Source organism: Phoca vitulina, unplaced genomic scaffold (assembly GCF_004348235.1).
Source record: "Phoca vitulina isolate PV1807 unplaced genomic scaffold, GSC_HSeal_1.0 scaffold7, whole genome shotgun sequence".
Classification (NCBI taxonomy): domain Eukaryota; kingdom Metazoa; phylum Chordata; class Mammalia; order Carnivora; family Phocidae; genus Phoca; species Phoca vitulina.
Genome location: NW_022589710.1, coordinates 41,982,793 through 42,006,127, shown reverse-complemented (window position 1 = coordinate 42,006,127; position 23,335 = coordinate 41,982,793). Strand labels below are relative to the sequence as shown.

The 23,335-nt window shown below is 36.7% G+C and overlaps 1 protein-coding gene across 5 annotated transcripts in view; it reads right to left on the bottom strand.

Moving 5' to 3' along the window:
• The window catches only part of PCNX1 (pecanex 1), a 160,285-nt gene that overhangs the window by 34,454 nt on the left and 102,496 nt on the right, over window positions 1-23,335 (bottom strand). For all 5 annotated transcript variants that reach the window (XM_032405443.1, XM_032405444.1, XM_032405442.1 and 2 more), the window contains 7 exons: window positions 21,049-21,140; window positions 14,346-14,455; window positions 13,613-13,718; window positions 5,840-5,932; window positions 5,038-5,188; window positions 2,251-2,392; window positions 1,345-1,522 (listed from right to left, as the gene is read on the bottom strand). In XM_032405443.1, the coding sequence (XP_032261334.1) occupies window positions 1,345-1,522; window positions 2,251-2,392; window positions 5,038-5,188; window positions 5,840-5,932; window positions 13,613-13,718; window positions 14,346-14,455; window positions 21,049-21,140 (872 nt within the window). The remainder of the gene's footprint in view (window positions 1-1,344; window positions 1,523-2,250; window positions 2,393-5,037; window positions 5,189-5,839; window positions 5,933-13,612; window positions 13,719-14,345; window positions 14,456-21,048; window positions 21,141-23,335) is intronic.

The following is a 23,335-nucleotide window of genomic DNA, read 5'->3' as shown; positions in this document are numbered from 1 at the left end:
CCTGGAGCATTGTATGCTCTGAAGGACAATTTGCTTAACAAACGAAAGTATGAAGAAAATCCAAACTAATGCAAATTAAGTCTATTTCAGAGATGGGTTTCTATTTTATTGAAACTTTCACTTTTTTCCCAACCAGTATAAGACGCCATACAATTTCCAACCTAAATATTTAAATTTGTGAGAAACCACATGCTTCCTTATACAAACAATTCTTTGATTAACTTTCTGGCTTCCTCCTTTGGTTAGCCATGCTCACTAGAAGAGGAAATAAATGATAAAAATGCATACAAATTAGTGATTGAACAAATATAACACTGCAGTATTTTAGAAACTACTTAGTACAATATTTAGCCCAATATTTTGAAATTGACTATCACTAAAACCTTGTTCAGATTAATGGTTTTCCATTTGTAACCATTCCATTAATGGTTTCCATGTTCCCATCCTAGGTTAGACCTCTATCACATCTAAATTACTGTCACAGTCTCTTAAACTTTCTCCATACCTTTAGGTTCTCTCTTCCCCAATTCATCCCAAATGTGGCTGACCAGGCTAACTTGCCTAAAATTGGGCTTTCATTGTGTTTTATAGCTGTCATATGCTTCAGCTCTCTGTTACCTATCAAATGGGATAATATATGTCAAAGTCCTTTGTATGTGGTCAGTGTTAACATGAAATCTAAGCTCAATTTAACTTATAATCTGACTCACAACCTATTTCATTTAGAAAGGTAGTATGGTTCAGCAAAAAGATTCTTAGAAAGGCAGGCAGAAGACCCAGGTTTTGCCATCTCATTTGCAAAAGGACTAAAAGTACTTCTATTACGGGTGGATAATAAATCTTAGAAACATTTCATAATTTTCAGAGTATTCTGCAAATGTCAACATCAAACCAGTTCTGATTCCTCCCACACGGCCTCACTGGCCTCAGTATCTACCATCTTCATTCAGCTATCAGGTTATTTCCTCCCTCCATCTATCCAGCAGCCCACAGCCCAGTTCCATTATTACCATGTCTATTTCTACAATTATTCAAAACCACACCCACTTTTGGAAGATCCTATGTATTTAAAAATACATAGCTAATGGTGTTTCTCTAATTTTTCTATATAACTTAATCTTATCTTCCTACCTATAGCAAGAAATATGTCTTTTATGGATCACAGCGACTAGCATTGTTTAGGGATTCTAAAATGCTCCTAAAATAACTGGTTGATTGAAGAAAGGTATTACTTAAAAGATAATGAAGCAAATGAAATGCAAGTAGAATCCTCACTAAACAGTGTATTAGTCAGGGAGATAATACTTTTTACAGATAGGGATATTCCTTTCAGTAATAAATTACCTTGTTGAAGAGTATGGACATGAAGAAGAGATCCAACAGCATGGTCTCTGAAAATGCTTCATAGTCAATTTTGAAAAAGAGCACAGTAAAGATGACTGTGACATACTGATATGTAGGGCTGCTAAAAGAGGATCGTAGCAACTTCAGACCAGCAATGGTGATCATTAAAGCACCTAATCTATGATATAAAGAAAGCAAAACTCATCAATGACTGAGAACTTCAGAAAAATCTACTAACTTCAGAAAAATCACCATTTCATTAACTATGCTTACAAAATATATCAAATGTAAACTTCTGAAAATGATTTATACAGCTAGGCAAATCGCATCCTAAAATAAACTATTATAGTATTTCCTTTTAACAATATGTAATATGATTCTTATTCCTTTATATAAATAAGCATGTTTAAAAAAAATAAGTAACAGTATTGCAATTCTAATATATGGTTCTCCAGTTTCTGGATATTTTTATTGCTTTAATATTAATAGCATTTAGCATATAAAAAACATGTATTAAGGCTTACCCAACAACATGTACCTAGCCTAGTGGGTAGGCTTATAGGATGACTACACAGGCAAGTGACCACCTATATAGCCTGATTTACACAATACACAAAAACAGACATCTCTCAAACTTACCATCTAATATTAAAAATTAACTTTATTTAATAAATGTCCTCTCATAAAATATTAGTTGAGAATAAGATGTCTGGAGTAGTGATACACAAGAGCAGAAACAGATATTCAAGCAAGGGAAGTTAAAGACACAATTTCACCTGAATTTTTTTTTATCTCATACTGCATTGCACCAAAGAGACAATTATTTGCTACTTGATCAATGTCTTAGGACATTGCTTATGACAGCCCCTAGCAGTTAAACATAGATGAGAGGAGTATTGTACTTACTCTGTATCCAGTTTTTTTGGGCTAGCAATTGTCTCTGCACTGTTACTAAGTTCATTGAGAACAATCAACGGATAGATGATATTCTTCTCCACAAAAAGAAGCCACACATGAAGTTTCTCAAACCACATCACAGTGGCTGCATCTAACAATGCAATATAAGAAGATCACATCATCTAATGTATAAAATATAGGCATACCTCATTTTATTGTGCTTTACTTTATTCCACTTTCCAGATACTGCATTTTTTACAAATTGAAGTTTTATGGAAACCCCGTGTTGAATAAGTCTATCAGCACCATTTTCCAACAGCAGTTGCTCACTTCATGTCTGTCATATTTTGGTAATCCTTGCAATATTTAAAACTTTTTCATTATATTTGTTATGGTGATCTATGATCAGTGATCTTTGATGCTACTGTTGTATCTGCTTTGGGATAACATGAACTGCACCGATATAAGATGGCAAACTTAACCAATAATGTATGTGGTCTGACTGCTCTGCTGACCAGCTGTTTCCCCATACCTCTCCCTCCTTTCGGGCTTCCCTCTTCCCTGAGATTGAAATTAGGCCAATTAATAACTCTACAATGGCCACTTATAAGTGTTCAAGTGAAAGGAAGAATTGCACATCTCTCATTTTAAATCAAAAGCTGGAAATGATTAAGCCTAATGAGGAAGGCATGTTAAAAGCCAAGATAAGAGCACCTGGGTGGCTCAGTTGGTTAAGTGTCTGCCTTCGGCTCAAGTGATGATCCCAGGGTCCTGGGATCGAGCCCCGCGTTGGGTTCCCTGCTCAGCAAGGAGTCTGCGCCTCCCCTTCCTTCTGCCTCTGCCCCCCACTTGTGTGCTCTCTCTCAAATAAATAAATAAAATCTTTAAAAAATAAAAATAAAATAAAATAAAAAATAAAAGCCAAGATAGGCCAAAACCTAGGCCTCTTGTGCCAAACATTAGCCAAGCTGTAATTGCAAAGGGGAAGTTCTTAAAGGAAATTAAAAGTGCTGCTCCAGTGAACACACAAATGATAAGAAAGTGGAACAGTCTTACTGCTGATATGGCGAGAGTTTTTGTGGTCTGCACAGAAAATCAAACCAGCTACATTCCCTTAAGCCAAAACCTAATCTAGAGCAAGGCCCTAACTCTCTTCAATTCTGTGAAGGCTGAGAGAGGTGAGGAAGCTGCAGAAGAAAAGTCTGAAGCTAGCAGAGGTTGGGTCACGATGTTTAAGGAAAGAAGCCGTCTCCACATCAAAGTGCAAGGTGAAGCAGCAAGTGCTGATGGAGAAGCTGCAGCAAGTTATCCAGAAGATCTAGCTAAGATCATTTATGAAGGTGGCTGCAGATTTTCAGTGTAGACTAAATAGCCTTCTTTCGGAAGAAGATGCCATCTGGGACTTTCATAGCTAGAGAGAAGTGGACAGCGGCTTCAAAGCTCCAAAGGCCAGGCTGATTCTCTTGTTAGGGGCTAACACAGCTGGTAACTTTAAGTGGAAGTCAGTACTCATTTACTATTCCAAAAATCCTCAGGCCCTTCAGAATGATGCTAAATCTACTGTGCCTGTGTACTATAGATGAAACAACAAAGCCTGGATGATAGCACATCTACATATGACATAGTTTACTGAATATTTCAAGCCCACTGCTGAGGCCGACTGCTCAGAAAAAGCGAGTCCTTTCAAAAGAATGCTCTAAGCAATTTTACTAAAAGGCCCAGGAAATTTGCTTTGAGAATGCATAGTCAAGTTTGATACAGAAAGCTTTTAAAAGCTTCAGAGTTCTCTAAACAAGTTAAATTATCTCCAAACAATTGAAGAATTTACTATCATAATTCACTAACTGAAGAAAAAGTTTTAGGAAAAACCATTGGCTTGTTTAATCACAGATATATAATAAATGACGACATAGTTATGAACTTTTATTATTTCTCTAAAATGAGGAAGTATGGTATATCACAGGTCATGGGGCCAATGAACAAAGACCAACTACTTATGACAGGAAAGACAAGTCAGGATTTAAAATGGACTGGACTTCTACCTCTTTTTGAGTCATTTTATACTTTATCCCAAATCTGAATAAGTAAGAACAATTACAAGTGTTTTAAACTTCTTTTCATCTGATCTACTCTTATACCCTTCTCTAGTAGGAAATAGTGTCACTGGTGGAAACAGGAACAAAGTTCTCTCTATTCCTCCTATGCTTTGAGCTAAAAATATTTCAAATAGAAGTCTTGAGGAGAACTGGAGTGCCTATACATAGAAAAGAAAAATCAGGTAACGGGTAAGGACTGGAAAGAGAAGCCACAGACATGCACGGGATTCATCAATGAGGTCTGTGAAGAACAATATAGAAAGGAAGTAATTTTATTTTGTGGAAGTTAGCATTGTGGCACTGACATTTATACTTCAACTGAAATTAAAGCATCCTGCAAAAGGTTTGACTCATTACAACTTCAAATCTAAGTATAACAAACACAAGCCAAAGTGTTACTTGATGATACTTATTTAACCGTCATCTGCTAAAGTTTAAAAAAAAAATCCGTAATATTAAAAAGAGCAGAGGGGCGCCTGGGTGGCTCAGTCGTTAAGCGTCTGCCTTCGGCTCAGGTCATGATCCCGGGGTCCTGGGATCGAGCCCCGCATCAGGCTCCCTGCTCCGCGGGAAGCCTGCTTCTCCCTCTCCCATTCCCCCTGCTTGTGTTCCCTCTCTCGCTGTGTCTCTCTCTGTCAAATAAATAAATAAAATCTTTAAATAAAAAAAAAAAAAAGAGCAGAGTTAACGAAATACTTACTCCGAACTTCGTACTGATTGTACTCCACTGTCTTCAGCAGAGGGTGGGAGAAGCAGTGCCATGGTAGCTGTTTTCTGAGTTGAGGCAGCACATAATGGGTTACAAAACCCACAAAGCCGACCAATGCATACAACACATACTTGAGAGCAGGCTAAAAGAAGAATAAAATTAGGAAAATTAAAAGTGATTTTGAGACCCACAGAACTTCTAATTTGTCAGTTCAATTTTCTACTTAAAAATAGCAAAGTCAATTTCTGAATCTAAGAACCAAACATTTGTCAACAGTTAACACTGCTTTCTTATGTGGCTTTTCCAAAACTTGTACCAGGGTTGCCCTTATGATCAATAGGTACAGAAGAAGTGGTGGTATGTCACATCTAACATCAATTATAAAAGACTGCAGCTTCTGTCTTGGGCTTTCTCTCTCTAGGACCACTAGCTCTGGGGAAACCCAGCTGCCATTTTGTGTGGATACTCAAAGCAGCCTATGGCGAGGGCCACATGGAGAGGAATTCAGATCTCTGGCCAATGGTCGGCAAAGAACTAAGGCCTGCTAACAGCCTTGGTTGATGGCAGCCCCATATGACTGCAGCATCAAACACAGCCCGAACTGGGATCATCTAGCTAAGCTACAATCAGATTCATGACCCAGAGAAACCATGAAAAAATAAATATTTGTTGTTAAAACTGAATAAACGAAAAGTCATAAATTTCAGCATTATGGACAAATATTACAATCAAATAAAAAAAATGAGTCTAAACAGTTATTTCCCCCAATCAAAAGATCAAAATGATTCTTTACCTGCAATACTGTGAACACTGTGCTTACATGAATAGCAAAATATAGCACACCAATTACGATGCATACTACTAGGTCAGACTGTAAACGCTCACTCTGTGGAACAAAACAGAATTATCCAACAGTTACATAAAATTTAAAAATATGTATTTCTTTCATTCCCACTGACAAAGTAATAATTTTTCATCGATCCTATTCTTCTAGAGAGTTCTTACATATAATAATTGGCTATAAGTTTTTTCTTCCCCAATTTCCTGATATTCTGGTTTGACACTATAATACCAAGGAAATGAAACTAGTTCTACACACTGTATAACATACTAAAACAGTATTTTATTTATTTTATTTTAAAAGATTTTATTTTTTACATAATCTCTACACCCAACATGGGGCTCAAACTCACAACCCTGACACCGAGTCCTATGCTCTACTGATTGAGCCAGCCAGGTGCCCCTATAACAAAGCCTTTTAGAATGAAGACTTTTTCTCCCATTGATCTGTAAGTTTGATTTTTACATATGGGAAAAGGAAATGAGGTACTTAAGTCATTGTATCAGTTACAGAGGATACTCTTTTGGATAACGAAGTTACATTTTCATTGATATTTTAAAATGTTGAAACTGCATGTCTTATTTTACTTACTGGATTTTGATTCTTTTAGTGGTTGCAGTAAACCAGAAACGTCTCAATATCTTGACTGGTCATCAACTGACCCGCAGATTTATGCTAATTTTAAGCTAGATTCAGAAATATCTTACTACATTTAACATGAAATGTCCTTTGCTAACATGGAAACTAAAGTCAGAAAAAATTGTTTGAATGCTATCCTGAAACAGTTTTGTATTTCTAAAGTTTCTGAGAATATGTGAGCAGCTCAAGTTCAGTAAAGGTAAATACTATAACTAATTCAAGACCTATATAAATTCAGTTTTTCACAAGTAGAAATAATCTAAAATAACTTAGAAAAAAATGTTTTATGCTTTGTTCCATAAAGCAGATATGAATCTATAAAATTCATTTTTCAAGTAATTACTAAAAGAATACAGACAATATTGAATTCACTAAACTAGAAAATTTTTAAATTACTACATTTTCTTAAACATATTAAATTAGTACAGATAACTGCTCTCTCCTTCAATCTGAAAAATAAACACACATATACTTTTCAGATGGTACTAGAGGAATAAAACACACTAGAAGACTAGCAGATGTTTACAAGGACATAGTTTTTATCAACAAGAACAATAACAACAAAATCTAATTTATGTTAAAATATGCATCTTTCAAATCCTAGTTTAAACTGAATGGGATTAAGAATTCTATAAACAATGAAATTACTTCATTTCACCTAATCTGAAAATGAATGTTTAGCATACTCTTTTACATAGAAACAACCTTTGAAGAATGAGCATTTAACAGGTTAAAATGTGACATAAAGGCAGTCAACAATATACACCTGTACATACATTTTCCCCAATTACAAAGGCCTTCCTTATATAAAATGATGAACTGTTTAAAATTTACATCTTTTAGGAGGAGAGGGGAAAGATGGCGGAGGAGTAGGGGACCATAACTGGTCCCCAGAATTGAGCTGGATATCTACCAGACCACTCTGAGCACCCACGAAACCAGCCTGAGATGGAAGAAGATCTGGATCTCTATAAGCAGAATATCGCAGGCAGTTGGTTTTGAGGTACGAAGCGGGGAGCCCTGATTCCACGGGCAGATATCGGAGGATAAACGGCAGCGGGAGGGTACCTGGCTGTGGGGATCCTACACCACGGGTGAGCGAGAGCCTTGCGCGCTGGGGACGGGGCACAGACTGGCAGACTGCTAGCGGCAGGGAAAGGACTTTAGGGCAGCCCCCGGGGCGGAAACCCAGAGCGGCGGGGTCGCGCTCGCGAACTGGGAGCGGCTGGTGGTTTCAGAAGCACAAAGGGCAGAGACGTGCCCTGACCTGGAGGCAGGACTAGGAGCGCTGCGGAGGGGCGCACAACCCAGGACGCTGCAGTTTATAGCAGCACAGACAGAAACGGAGACGGTGTGGCCTGGAGAGCTCACTGAAGAAAAGACTGCGATCTCTCTGCTCTGAGGCAGAGGGTTGGAAACGGTCTCTTCTGATCTGACTCGCGGAAGTGACACGGAAAGCCACCAGGGAAAGCCGCCAGAGAACAAAAGCCCCAAAAACTGATTCCCGCTGAGCCCATCCCCCGCCACAGGGGGGCAGGGCAACTCCGCCCAAACAGGGTTGCCTGAGTAACAGTGCGGCAGGCCCCTCCCGCAGAACACAGGCTGGGAAAACAAGAGGCCAGCAACCCTACGGTCCCAAGAAAACAGGTGCATCTTGCTTGGGTTCTGGTCAATAATTTGGACTCTATACATTCCCTCAAACACCCATCAACAGAATGACTAGGAGGAGGAGCCCCCAAAATAGAAAAGACTCAGAGATTATGACTTATGCTTCAGATTTACAAATGGATGCAGATATAACCAAGATGTCGGAGATGGAATTCAGGCTAGCAATTGTGAGGACAATGGCTAGAATGGAGAAATCAATTAATGGCAACATAGAGTCTCTAAGGGCAGAAATGAAAGCTGAATTGGCAGAACTTAAAAATGCTATCAATGAGATCCAATCCAATCTAGATAATCTAACTGCTAGGGTAACTGAGGCAGAAGAACGAATAAGCGACCTGGAAGACAATATAATAGATAAAAAGGGAAAAGAGGAGGCCAGGGAAAAACAACTCAGAATCCATGAAAATAGAATCAGAGAAATAAGTGACACCATCAAGCATTCCAATGTCAGAATAATTGGAATCCCAGAGGGAGTGGAGAGAGAGAGAGGACTAGAAGATGTATTTGAGCAAATCGTAGCTGAGAACTTCCCTAATCTGGGGAATGAAACAAACATTCGCGTCCTAGAGGGAGAGAGGACCCCTCCCAAGATCAAGGAAAACAGGCCAACACCCCGGCATGTAATAGTAAAACTTGCAAATCTTAGAACCAAGAAAACCATCTTTTTTTTTTTTTTTTAAAGATTTTATTTATTTATTTGACAGAGACATAGCGAGAGCAGGAACACAAGCAGGGGGAGTGGGAGAAGGAGAAGCAGGCTTCCCGCAGAGCAGGGAGCCCAATGTGGGACTCGATCCCAGGACCCTGGGATCATGACCTGAGCCGAAGGCAGACACTTAACGACTGAGCCACCCAGGTGCCCCCAAGGAAACCATCTTAAGGGCAGTTAGGGGGAAGAGATTCCTTACGTACAGAGGGAGGAACATCAGAATAAAGTCAGACCCATCCACAGAGACCTGGCAAGCCAGAAAGGCCTGGCAAGACATATTCAGGGTACTAAATGAGAAGAACATGCAGCCAAGAATACTTTATCCAGCAAGGCTTTCATTTAGAATGGATGGAGAAATGCAGAGCTTCCACGACCGGCAGAAACTGAAAGAGTATGTGACCACTAAGCCGGCCCTGCAAGAAATATTAACGGGGGGTTCTATAAAAGGAGAAAGACCCCAAGAGTGATATACAACAGAAATTTACAGGGACAATCAATAAAAACAATGTCTTCACAGGCAACATGATAACAATTAATTCATATCTTTCAATAATCACTCTCAATGTGAATGGCCTAAACGTTCCCATAAAATGGCATAGGGTTGCAGACTGGATAAAAAGACAGGACCCACCCATATGCTGCCTACAAGAGACTCATTTTGAACCTAAAGATACATCCAGACTGAAAGTGAAGGGATGGAGATCCATCTTCCATGCCAGCGGACCTCAAAAGAAAGCTGGGGTAGCAATTCTTATATCAGACAAATTAGATTTTAAACTAAAGTCTGTAATTAGAGACACAGAAGGACACTATATCATTCTTAAAGGGTCTATCCAACAAGAAGATCTAACAATTGTAAATATCTATGCCCCCAACACGGGAGCAGCCATCTATATAAGCCAACTGTTAACCAAAATAAAGAGTCATATTGATAACAATACGTTAATTGTAGGAGACCTCAATACTCCACTCTCAGCAATGGACAGATCATCTAAGCAGAAAATCAACAAGGAAACAAGAGCTTTGAATGATACACTGGACCAGATGGACCTCATAGATATATACAGAACATTCCACCCTAAAACAACAGAATACTCATTCTTCTCGAGCGCACATGGAACTTTCTCCAGAATAGACCACATATTGGGTCACAAATCAGGTCTCAACCGATAGCAAAAGATTGAGATTAACCTCTGCATATTCTCAGACCACAATGCTTTAAAACTGGAACTCAATCACAAGAAAAAATTTGGCAGAAATTCAAACACTTGGAAGCTAAAGACCACTCTGCTCAAGAATGTTTGGGTCAACCAGGAAATCAAAGAAAAACTTAATTCATGGAAATCAATGAGAATGAAAACACATCGGTCCAAAACCTATGGGATACTGCAAAGGCGCTCCTAAGGGGGAAATACATAGCCATCCAAGCCTCACTCAAAAAAATAGAAAAATCCTGAATTCACCAACTACCTCTACACCTTAAAGAACTAGAGAAAAAGCAACAAACAATGCCTAAGCCACGCATTAGAAGAGAAATAATTAAAATTAGAGCAGAAATCAATGAATTAGAAACCAGAAACACAGTAGGTGAGATCAACGAATTAGAAACCAGAAACACAGTAGGTCAGATCAACGAAACTAGAAGTTGGTTCTTTGAAAGAATAAGATCGATAAACCACTGGCCAGACTTATCCAAAAAGAAAAGAGAAAGGACCCAAATTAATAAAATTATGAATGAAAGGGGAGAGATCACGACCAACACCAAGGAAATAGAAACAATTATTAGAAATTATTATCAACAACTATATGCCAATAAACTGAGCAATCTGGATGAAATGGAGGCCTTCCTGGAAACCTATAAGCTGCCAAGATTGAAACAGGAAGAAACTGACAACCTGAAAAGGTCAATAACAGGTAAGATTGAAGCAGTGATCAAAAACCTCCCAAAAAACAAGAGTCCAGGGCCTGATGAATTCCCTGGGGAATTCTACCAAACATTCAAAGAAGAAATAGTACCTACTCTACTGAAGCTGTTTCAAAAATAGAAACAGAAGGAAAACTTCCAAACTCATTCTATGAGGCCAGCATTACCTTAAGCCCCAAACCAGGCAAAGACCCCATCAAAAAGGAGAATTTCAGACTGATATCCCTGATGAATATGGATTCCAAAATCCTCAACAAAATCCTAGCTAATAGGATCCAACAATACATTAAAAGGATCATCCACCACGACCAAGTGGGATTTACCCCCGGGGATGCAAGGGTGGTTCAACATTCGCAAATCAATCAATGTAGAACACATTAATAAGAGGAGGGAGAAGAACCATATGGTCCTCTCAATTGATGCAGAAAAAGCATTTGACAAAATACAACATCCTTTCCTGATTAAAACTCTTCAGAGTATAGGGATAGAGGGAACATTCCTCAAGTTCATAAAATCCATCTATGAAAAACCCACAGGGAATATCATCCTCAATGGGGAAAAGCTGAGAGCCTTTCCCTTAAGATCAGGAACACGTCAAAGATGCCCACTCTCGCCACTATTGTTCAACATAGTATTAGAAGTTCTAGCAACAGCAATCAGACAACAAAAAGAAATAAAAGGTATTCAAATTGGCAAAGAAGAAGTCAAACTCTCTCTTTTCACAGATGACATGATACTTTATGTGCAAAACCCAAAAGACTCCACCCCCAAATTACTAGAACTCATACAGCAATTCACTAATGTGGCAGGATACAAAATCAATGCACAGAAATCAGCTGCTTTCTTATACACTAATAACGCAACCGTAGAAAGAGAAATTAGAGAAACGATTCCATTTACAATAGCACCCAAAACCATAAGATACCTTGGAATAAACCTAACCAAAGAGTTAAAGGATCTATACTCTAGGAACTACAAAACACTCATGAAAGAAACTGAAGACGACACAAAAAGATGGAAAAATATTCCATGCTCATGGATCGGAAGAATAAACATTGTTAAAATGTCTATGCTACCCAGGGCAATCTATACCTTCAATGCCATCCCGATCAAAATTCCAATGACATTTTTCAAAGTGCTGGAACAAACAATCCTAAAATTTGTATGGAATCAGAAAAGACCCCGAATCGCCAAGGAAATGTTGAAAAAGAAAAACAAAGCTGGGGGCATCACGTTGTCCGATTTCAAGCTATATTACAAAGCAGTGATCACCAAGACAGCATGGTACTGGCACAAAAACAGACATACAGACCAATGGAACAGAATAGGGAACCCAGATATGGACCCTCAACTCTATGGTCAAATAATCTTTGACAAAGCAGGAAAAAACATGCAACGGAAAAAAGACAGTCTCTTCAATAAATGGTGCTGGGAAAATTGGACAGCCACATGCAGAAGAATGAAACTCGACCATTCTCTAACACCATTCACAAAGATAAACTCAAAGTGGATGAAAGACCTCAATGTGAGACAGGAATCCATCAAAATCCTAGAGGAGAACATAGGCAGTAACCTCTTTGACATCGGCCACAGCAACTTCTTTCAAGATACATCTCCAAAAGCTAGTGAAACAAAAGCAAAAATGAACTTTTGGGACTTCATCAAGATAAAAAGCTTCTGCACAGCAAAAGAAACAGTCAATAAAACAAAGAGGCAACCCACAGAATGGGAGAAGATATTTGCAAATGACAGTACAGATAAAGGGCTGGTATCCAAGATCTGTAAAGAACTTCTCAAACTCAACACCCAAAAAACAAATAATCAAGTCAAAAAGTGGGCAGAAGATATGAAAAGACACTTCTCTGAAGAAGACATACAAATGGCTAACAGACACATGAAAAAATGTTCATCATCATTAGCCATCAGGGAAATCCAAATCAAAACCACACTGAGATACCACCTTACACCAGTTAGAATGGCAAAAATGGACAGGGAAAGAAACAACAAATGTTGGAGAGGTTGTGGAGAAAGGGGAACCCTCTCACACTGTTGGTGGGAATGCAAGTTGGTACAGCCACTTTGGAAAACAGTGTGGAGGTGCCTCAAAAAATTAAAAATAGAGCTACCCTATGACCCAGCAATTGCACTCCTGGGTATTTACCCCAAAGACACAGATGTAGTGAAAAGAAGGGCCACATGCACCCCAATGTTCATAGCAGCAATGTCCACAATAGCCAAACTGTGGAAAGAGCTGAGATGCCCTCCAACAGATGAATGGATAAAGAAGATGTGGTCCATATATGCAATGGAACATTACTCAGCCATCAGTAAGGATGAATACCCAACTTTTACATCAACATGGATGGGACTGGAGGAGATTATGCTAAGTGAAATAAGTCAAGCAGAGAAAGTCAATTATCATATGGTTTCACTTATTTGTGAAACATAAGGAATAGCATGGAGGACACTAGGAGAAGGAAGGGAAAAATGAAGGGGGTGGGGAATTGGAGGGAGAGATGAACCATGAGAGACTATGGACTCTGAGAAACAAACAGGGTTTTAGAGGGGAGGGGGGAGGGGCGATTGGTTAGCCCAGTGATGGGTATTAAGGAAGGCACGTACTGCATGGAGCACTGGGTGTTATACGAAAACAACGGATCATGGATCACCACATCAAAAAGTAATGATGTATTGTATGGTGACTAACATAACATAATAAAATTTAAAAAAATAAAATAAAATAAAATTTACATCTTTCAGGTGATTGTAAAAAGCTAAAACTTACAACAGAATTTCTAAGTTTTTCAGGCAGTGGATCTTTTACTTCAGACAGAGGGTCTTCTGGATTTTTCTCTTCTGTTTTTGGAAAAATCTTGGATTGCACCAAAGAGCTTTAAATTAAAATAGAAAAAGAAAGAAAAATAATTAATAAAGAATACATTCATAACCTGAAAACCAGTACTTCAAATGACAAATGAAGTTTATGATAAAAAATCAAGTATTCAGGGGTGACTGGGTGGTGCAGTCGGTTAAGTGTTCAACTCTAGGTTTCTGCTCAGGTCCTGACCTCAGGGTCCTGAGATCAAATTCCACATTGGGCTCCCACACTCAGCGAGGAGTCTGCTTGAGATTCTCTCTCCCTCTACCCCTCCCAATCATGCATGCACGCTCATTCGCTTGCTCTCTAAAATAAATCTTTAAAAAAAAAAGATAAGCATTCCAAGTATATTTAATCATTAGCAAATGATAATGTCTAAAGAGTTTACAATGCTATAAATAAGCATACCAGGAGAATATTTTTATTAAAATATATTTTTAATATTTTTAGGAGAGAAAATGCTAACAAATATTCCCAGCCAAACTGGTTAGAATGATCCAATGTTAATATATTTGAAACCTAATATAGATTAAGTCAACAGCACTCTGACAAGGCAGTGGGAAAACAGATATTGAAAGTTAAATTTGAAAGAAATGCGAACTTATTTAAATTTAATTCAGTAACAATTGATTTCACTTACAAAAGTACAGATGGATCACTGCTTTGTCGGCTGAGATGATAGGATATTGCCACTAATAAACCACAAAAAATGGAGAAAAGTACTGGAATATGCTGGCCATCCCAAGAATCCTGTTGGGAAAAAAGTTTCATAGAACAATATGCATCTAATTTATCATCTATCACATAATTCTTTTATGTCAGTATTTTGGAGTAAGATAATTAAATTTACCAAAAACTTTTTAGCCATATTATTAATTGTATTTTATTCCAGATAAATTTAAATTTAGTACTTTCTGATCATCTTCAGATTTCTTTTGGTGCTAAGCTCTATTTATATGCTAAGGATGGTACATTTGCTTCTGATACATGCTGCTGTCAATTTCTTTCATATTTCAAGTGGTATTAAGCTTATGGTAAACTACATTCTCCCTTTAGAAAAATGAAATAACTTGGTGCAGCACACGTTTGATTATATATAATAATGGAGTAGGGAAAAGGCAACACGTGGTACAACACATTAGATAAAACAGAAGAGACATTGCTGTGCTTTTATCCTGATACCTTTGCTCATAATATGCCATTATTTCATTATCTTCCAGAAAATTCAGTAGGCATTCAGTGCTCTTGAATAATAAACTGCATATTCCCCAAAATAAATAATGCAAAGGCTAGCTTCTAAAGTCAACCAAACATGTGGATGTGGATATGTCATGTCATGTCTGCTCACTGCAATATTTCTGGAGTCTAAAAGCATGGTACTTGGTAAAGAGTAGATAATACTGATAAAAGAACAGTTAATAGTTCTTATGTATGGCCACTGATTAAACAGCATTCTATTCCTTCTTCTTTCTCTGGGATTCAAGAAGGGGAATCCAAATAGTAGCTTATTATACAACTTGGTTTTTTGTTTTGTTTTTTTTTTTAAATAATAAAGTCTTGAAAATTGTTACACATCACAACATACAGACCTTTTTGTGATGGCTACATCAAAATATCATTATCGTCATATTGAACATTATGTGTCAAGCCCCATTCTTAGATCTTTGCTTAGTATTTCCTAAACAATTCTTATGATCATCCTTGGAGATATATACTATTGCTCCCCAGTTTATAGATGAGAAAACTCGGGCGCAAAGGGTTCAAGTAATTTGTTCAGTTAAGTGGTGGAGCCAGGAACTGAAGCTCCCGATGTCTGGATTTACTGAGAAGGAAGTCAAACAATACAGGAATTTGAGAATGAGAGAGAAATACATAAACAAAGTAAAAGAGAAAACAAAATGTATGTTGGAATAGCATTTGCACAGTGATGATAAAGGGAAACATATCAGGTATATGAGAGAGACAAGGAAGGCCACATGTGGTTGAGATGTGCAGTGAGAGGTGAAAGAAAGTTAAGCCTACAACTTCCATAAAGCACAGTCCATGGATAATGCATAAAACTTGACAAAATATAAGAAGTGTAAGTTAGTTTCTTAGACACTGGGAGGCAAATACCAAAAGAATCAAGTCAAAGAGGGCACGTACTGAATGGAGCACTGGGTGTTATATGCAAACAATGAATCATGGAATCCTACATCAAAAACTAATGATGTAATGTATGGTGATTAACATGACATAATAAAATTTTTTTAAAAACTCTAAAAAAAAAAAAAAAGAATCAACTCAAAGAATTGAAAGTGGTAACTCTAAGGAAGGGATAAAGAGGTAGGGGATGGTTGTTCCTGGTGATAAGTCTTGTAGAAATATCTGATTCTTTGAAAGATACACATGCACAACTTTAGTAAACATTAAAACTAATAAAAAGATGTCCTGCTTCAGAAAACTAGCAATTCCATTTCTAGGGATTTACCCAAGAAAATTAAAACATGTGTGTGTTCATTGCAGCTTTATTTATACTATTCCTAAACTCTAGGGGCGTCTAGGTGGTTCAGTCTCTTAAGTGTGTGCCTTCGGCTTGGGTCATGATCCCAAGGTCCTGGAATCGAGCCCCGCATCAGGCTCCCTGTTCAGTGTGGAGCCTGCTTCTCCCTCTCCCTCTGCCCCTCCCCTCGCTTGTGCTCGCTTTCTGTCAAATAAATAAATAAAGTCTTAAAAAAAGTATTCCTAAACTCTAAACAACTCAGATGTTCACCTCTAAGACAGCAGAGAAGTTGACATATGCATACAATGGGAACAGGGACGATTTAAAACTAAATGGGATATTTTCCTGCAATAAAAAGGAACACATAATTGTGAATGAATCTCAAAACGTTATATTGAACAAAATACATCAGCTACAAAAGAGGTATGATTCCATTTATATGAAGTTCAAGAACCCCAAATCTATAGTAAAAGTGGTTGGGACAGGGGGGACTGAAAAAAGAACACGAGGGAAATTTCTTGTGGTGATGGAACTACATCTTGAGAAGGGTATGTATTACCCAGGTATATGCATTTGCTAAAACTTATCAAATTGTGTAATTAAGACACATGGATATCACTCTATGTAAATTTTTCTTCAATTAAAACAAAACAAGTGTTTGGAGAAAACTAAAGATTCCTGCCTTTATCTGACAAATGCTTGACACTACTTTTTATTGTTCTAGACAAAGGAAAAGCATACTTAAATTGATCTCAAAATCACTTACTTAGTTACTAGGAATTTATAATAATCAACATTTAATATAATTCATGAATATTTAAATAGATAGTAACTACAACCTTTACTGAATCACTAACTAAAAAAACAAAAAGCAAAACAAATCCAACCACCTCTGAGTTTTCAATGAACTCTGATTCAGAAGTGGGAGAAAATTCAGTAACTATGAAAACAAAAGGGAAGTTGACCTACTACAAAAGATTAAAAGATGGGTTTGTTCTACCCACTGTAGTGGGTTTGAACATTTTCTCTTTACTCTGTAATGGCCCAAATTCTAGGAATCTCTTAAAAATATGAAAACACCTAGAAAGTATACACACATTACTAGAATGAAGTAAAGTAGGAAAAAAACTTAGCTTTTGAGCCAAAAAGTTCAAGGAAAAATGAAAGAGTAAACACAAGGAAAGCAGAAATCAATAAATAATAAATGCAAAAATCTGTATTAGTGAATAGATTTAAAAAAAAAAATTCCTAAAGGTATGCAATAATGTCTCCCAATGCATCTAACTGCCCAGAAGTAACTACGGTTATCAATTTCTTGTATATTCTTCCATCATTATTCTATGTATATACAAGCCACTGGATGTATTTAAAAAAAAAAAAACAAACCAGCAGCACAAAGGAACATCCATTTTTGAGGGTATTACCTTCCTTTTAATTAAGACACACACACGAAAATGTGATATATACATATATATATATCACATCCACAAAGGAATATTACTCAACCTTAAAAAGGAAGGAAATCTTGTCATTTGTAACAACATGGATGAAATGGATGGCATTATGCTAACTGAAATAAGCTGGATAGAGAAAAGACAAATAATGCATGGTATCATATATACGTGAAAACTTTTTTTTTTTTTAAGAAAAAGGCGAATTCATAGAAACAGAATAGAAAAGTGGCTGCCAGGAACAGGGAGGTGGGGGAAATAGGGAAAGGTTGGTAAAAGAGTACAAACTTTCAATAAAGGCCTAGGTTGGGGGAGGGGGGCGGTGAGAAATGAGTGAAGGTGAAAATAGCGACTGTATTTAGTAAGACAGCATTGTATATTTGAAAGCTGCTAGGAGAAAGTTCTTAAAAGTTCTCATCAGGATACACACAAAAGAAACTTTTTAACTGTGTGTTGAACAATGTTAATTTGACTTATTGTGATCACTTCACAATACAAATATCAAATTATGTCGTACATCTGAAACTAATATAATGATATATGTCAATTATAGTTCAATTAAAAATTTAAATAAACTTAAAAATTTTTTACAAGATGAATAAGGTCTGAGGATCTAATGTATAGCATAATGATTCTGGTTGATGACACTGTATTGTATAACTAAAATTTGCTAAAAGAGAAGAACTTAAATGCTCTCACCAAAACAAAACAAAAAAATATGTGAGGTGGTAAATGTATTAACTTGATGAGGGGAGTCCTTTCACAGCGAATCAAATCATCACATACACTTTTAATATCTTATAATTTCATTTGTTGATTATACTTCAATAAATCTTGAAAAAAAACAAATGGTTTGTCTTGAAAATCATTCCACATTAGCACATAAAAATCTGTTCTAAATGTGCAGATTTACTGTAATGGGTGACATCTAAAACTAAAATAGTGTAATGAAACCACCATAACCAACAAAAAAGGAAAATAGCTTATCTTCCTGCCTGCCTTAGGATACAAGGTTCTATTTGGCAGTTTTATAATTGCTGTTCTTCTACTAGATAATTATAGTTAAACAGCCGTTTGTACACTGGGCTAGAAAACTTATTGCACTGTTAATTTCTATGATTTCAACTCCCAAATAACCTCACACTTTTGAAACACGACTCCTGTATGCTAGGATGGTTTACAGGTAGTGGACCTAGGAGAAGCTTCGATCTCCTTGCCTCCAATTCCCTCCTGGGTTTCCCCCTCCTCTTTTAAATGCAATCAAGTCTCAAATCTTTTTAAAAAATAAAAACCTGAAAACAACCCCCATTATGTACATGTTTAGAAAGCCTATCTTATATTTCCTTAATATTTATTCAAACCCAACCTTATAATAATCTAACTTCCTCAGCCAAAACACCAAAGAAGCTGTTTTGTTGAAGTCACCAATAACCTGTTAACTGCCAAATTCAGTAAAAAGTTTTTTTCAGACAATCCTGACTCTGAAGTTTCCTTTGGGGGACTCTGTTCTATCCATCACTTAAATACTTGCATTTCCCAGGGTTCCATCTGTATCCATTTCCTCTTGTCAGGCCAGGTTAGCAGTCTTTTACTTACACTGTCATTTGGTTGATGAATCCTAAATCTTTTAATCATTACCTCAAACCTCTCTACATATAACTACCTACTATGCTTCTCTGGATACCCCATAAATGTCATCAAATGAATGTGTCCATCTGTAAACAACCACCTTCCTCACTAAACTCAAAGATTTCCAATCTTAGGCACTAGTATCACTATTTAACCAGCTGTTCAAGGTAGACCCTACCCAGAAGTCATGCTGGACCCTCTTCTGGCTTTTCTCTCTTTATCCATAGAGTCCCCAGATATATTCACTGAATCCAATTTTAGCCAGGTCCCTCATAATCTCAAGACTGCAATGCAACTCACCCCACTGCTGATCCCTCCTGCTTATATTTCATTCTCCTTTCACACCAGAGACCAAGTAATCTTTCTGAAACACAACACTGATCATTTCTTTACCTTACCTCAAATATTCTGATGGTCTGTCAAAAAAAAAAAAAAAATTATGATGGTCTTCCATCTCCACCCAATACGTTCAGGGTAAAATATTTCATAATCCAGCCACTGCTTATCTTTCCAGCCTTTCTGAAGGCCATCTTTCCTCATGCACCCAAACCTCCAGCAATTCCAAATTATTTGCTGTTTCCTGTACACACCACACTATCTTGACAACTCCATGACTCTTCATCCCATGTTTCAACTAGTTGATTTCTAGTTGTCTGTCAAATATTGGTTAAAAAGCTACCCTCTTGGAAAATTATCTTTAATCCCTTTTGGCTAAATAAGGTGATAACTTATATACCTGTACCACTCCATTTTCACAGCCTTCATCATCCTCTACTGAAAGTGTTAGTTGACTTATTAATCACAGCTAAGAGACAAGCAATTAAAAGCAGGAAATGGTGTTTCGCACAGTCCTGGGCACATAGCAAACACTCCCTAAATGCTACTGAATAAATGATGCAAAAAAGGATGCTATGAGTCACTTTTCTTAGTCCTTTCAACCCTATCATTCTCTGATTGTCTTGCATTAATGATGATGATGATGATGATAATAGTAATAATAATAATAGGGGTTGAGAGTTGTTTACAAGAAATTTAAAATTTTTATGTTTACAACTTGGTGGCAATCTTTTTAAAATGGAGCTAATTAAGGCTCATCCAGATCCTTCTAAGCCAATAATGACGTTGAATTTTAGCGCATTAATTTTTACTAGAATGTATCTTAAATTGCAGTCCTTGCAGGACTTGTATTCATAAGTTTTAAGAAATCTTGATGTGAATAGTAGTTATATATATATTCTTAAGTAAAAATCTAAAATTAATTTCATATTCTGTTATTACCATACCCACCTCTACCCCAGACCAACCTAGTTTTAATAATCTGTTTCTAAAATTAACCTATGATTACTACATGGAAAAGGATTTACTTTTAATAATGGTTAATCATGAAATTGCTTTTAAGTTCAAAGTAAATGAGGATGAGAATAATGTTCAATATACAAAGATCATGGAAATTAATGCTAAATGGCTGCAGGGAGAATGGAGGGATGGGGGCTTAAATCACTATTAGTCAATTTAAAACAATCTTCATATAGAAAAATAGCCTTAGGGGTGCCTGGGTGGCTCAGTCGGTTGAGTGTCTGCCTTCGGCTCAGGTCATGATCCTGGGATTGAGCGCCATGTCAGACTCCCTGCTCAGTGGGGAGCCTGCTTCTCCCTCTCCCTCCCTCCCTGCTTGTTCTCTCTCTCTCTCTCTCACTCTGTCTCTCAAATAAAATCTTAAAAAAAAAAAAAAGAAGAAAAATAGCCTTAAAGACAAAATCATACCATAATGTATTGCTCACCTTTAAAGCGCCGTAACACAATCCATATAGTAAGGCTACTGCCACAATGCTACAGATAAAACTGTAAAGTGCTGCAAGCAAGCTTGTAGTGGCTAGACAGAAAAGGGGAAAAATTTTAATATTTTACAGACATTTATGGAAAAAAAAATCTTAAAAGTATTTAAAATGTTTTAATATTGACTACAATGAAATATCTACTCATTTGACTTTTAAAAATTCAGTTATGTCAAATTCAGTTACATCATCCTATCCTTTGAAAAGATTTTGAAATGACAAAGGTTTACTATCCACAATTTTTGATACAAGACAAAATATATTCACCTTATAAGTAATGAACATTTATACATGGCAGAAAAAGTTGTACCTACATTATGCTTCAAGAATGTATCTTATTATTTACAGAAGTATGGGAAAATGAAGCTTACAGAGGCTTAAAAGAACTGGCAATGTATTAAGTATTCACCAAAAGATACTAGTCTCTGTAAACAGAACTTGTATTACCCAAGGAAGTAAATTTATATTACCGTGTCAATTAATTCTCACAGAAAAGTACAGATCTGACTAATTAATAACTAACAAAAACAAAAAATAGATCCACCTCTTCAATAAGTGGTTTTGAGAAAACGGACAGCTACACACAAAAGAATGAAACCGTACCACTTTCTTACACCACACACAAAAATAAAATGGATTAAAGACCTACATGTAAGATATGAAACCATAAAATTTCTAAAAGAAAACACAGACAGTAATCTCTTAGACATCGGCTTTAGCAATATTTTCCTGGATCTGTCTCCTCAAGCAAAGGGAAACAAAAGCAAAATAAACAACTGGGACTACATCAAACTAAAAAAACTTTTGCAGCATGCAAGAAACTAAGAACAAAACAAAAAAGCAACCTACTGAATGGAAGAAGATATCTGCAAATGACATATCTGATAAAGGGTTAATATCCAAAATATATAAAGAACTCATACAACTCAACATGGGCAAAAACCGTAAGTAATCCGATTAAAATGTACAGAAGACCTGAATAGAAATTTTTCTAAAGAAGATATATAGATGGCCAACAGACACATGAAAAGACATTCAACATCACTGATCATCAATGCAAATCAAAACCACAATCAGGTATCAGCTTATACCACAGTGGCTAGCATCAAAAAGACAAGAAATAACAAGTGTTGGCGAGATGTGGAGAAAAGGGAACACTCATGCAACTGTGGATGGGAATGTAAACTGGTGCACCCTCTAAGGAAAACAGTATGGAAGTTCTTCAAAAAATTAAAAATGGAACTACCAGATGATCCAGTTAATTCCATTTCTGGGTATTTTCCCAAAAATAACGAAAACACTAACTCGAAAAGATACATTCACTCCTATGTTTATTGCAGCATTATTTACAATGGTCAAGATATGGAAGCAAGGTAAGTGTCCATCAACAGACTCAGCCACAAACAAGAATGAAATATTGCCATTTGCTGCAACAACATGGATGGACCTACAGGGCATTATCCTAAGTGAAATAGGTCAGGCAAAAAAAGACAAATACCATATGATTTCACTCACATGTAGAATCTAAAAAACAAAACAAACAAAAAACAAAAACAGAAACAGACTCACGAACATATATAACAAACTGTGGTTGCCGAAGTGGGGGGCAAAATAGGTGAAAGGGATAAAGAGACAAACTTCCAGTTATAAAATAAATAAATCACAGAATGAAAAGTACAGCATAGGGAATACAGTCAATAATATTGTAATAACTTTGTAGAGTGACAGATGATAACTACACTTACGGGGGCAAGCATTTTTTAATGTATAAAATTATTAAATTACAATGTCATATACCTGAAACTAATATATCGTATGTCAACATCAAAGAACTATACTTCAATAAAAGATAAAAAAAACCTTAAAAATTCTATTCTTACAAGTGGAAAAAAATAGATTCAATGGGATTACTAATAATAAGGACTAGGGGATGGCTAAGATAGCTCTCCTTTATTTTTAAAATATGAATAACAGATTTTGTTCATGGTAATTTTATATGATAACCATGAAAAAAAACCTACAGGAAAAAATCTTCTTTAGGAGATATTAAAAAGCTAACACCTTGCACAAGGTTGTAACAATATGATGAAGCCCACTATTATAAATTACCTACCCTAAGCACCCTCCAGACCCTAAATACTGAAACAATCTTCTACCCATTAAGCTATGCTGAAGACCAGCCTAGTCTTCATTCACACCCCTTCAAAAATCTTTCAAAACATCAAAATGCCCT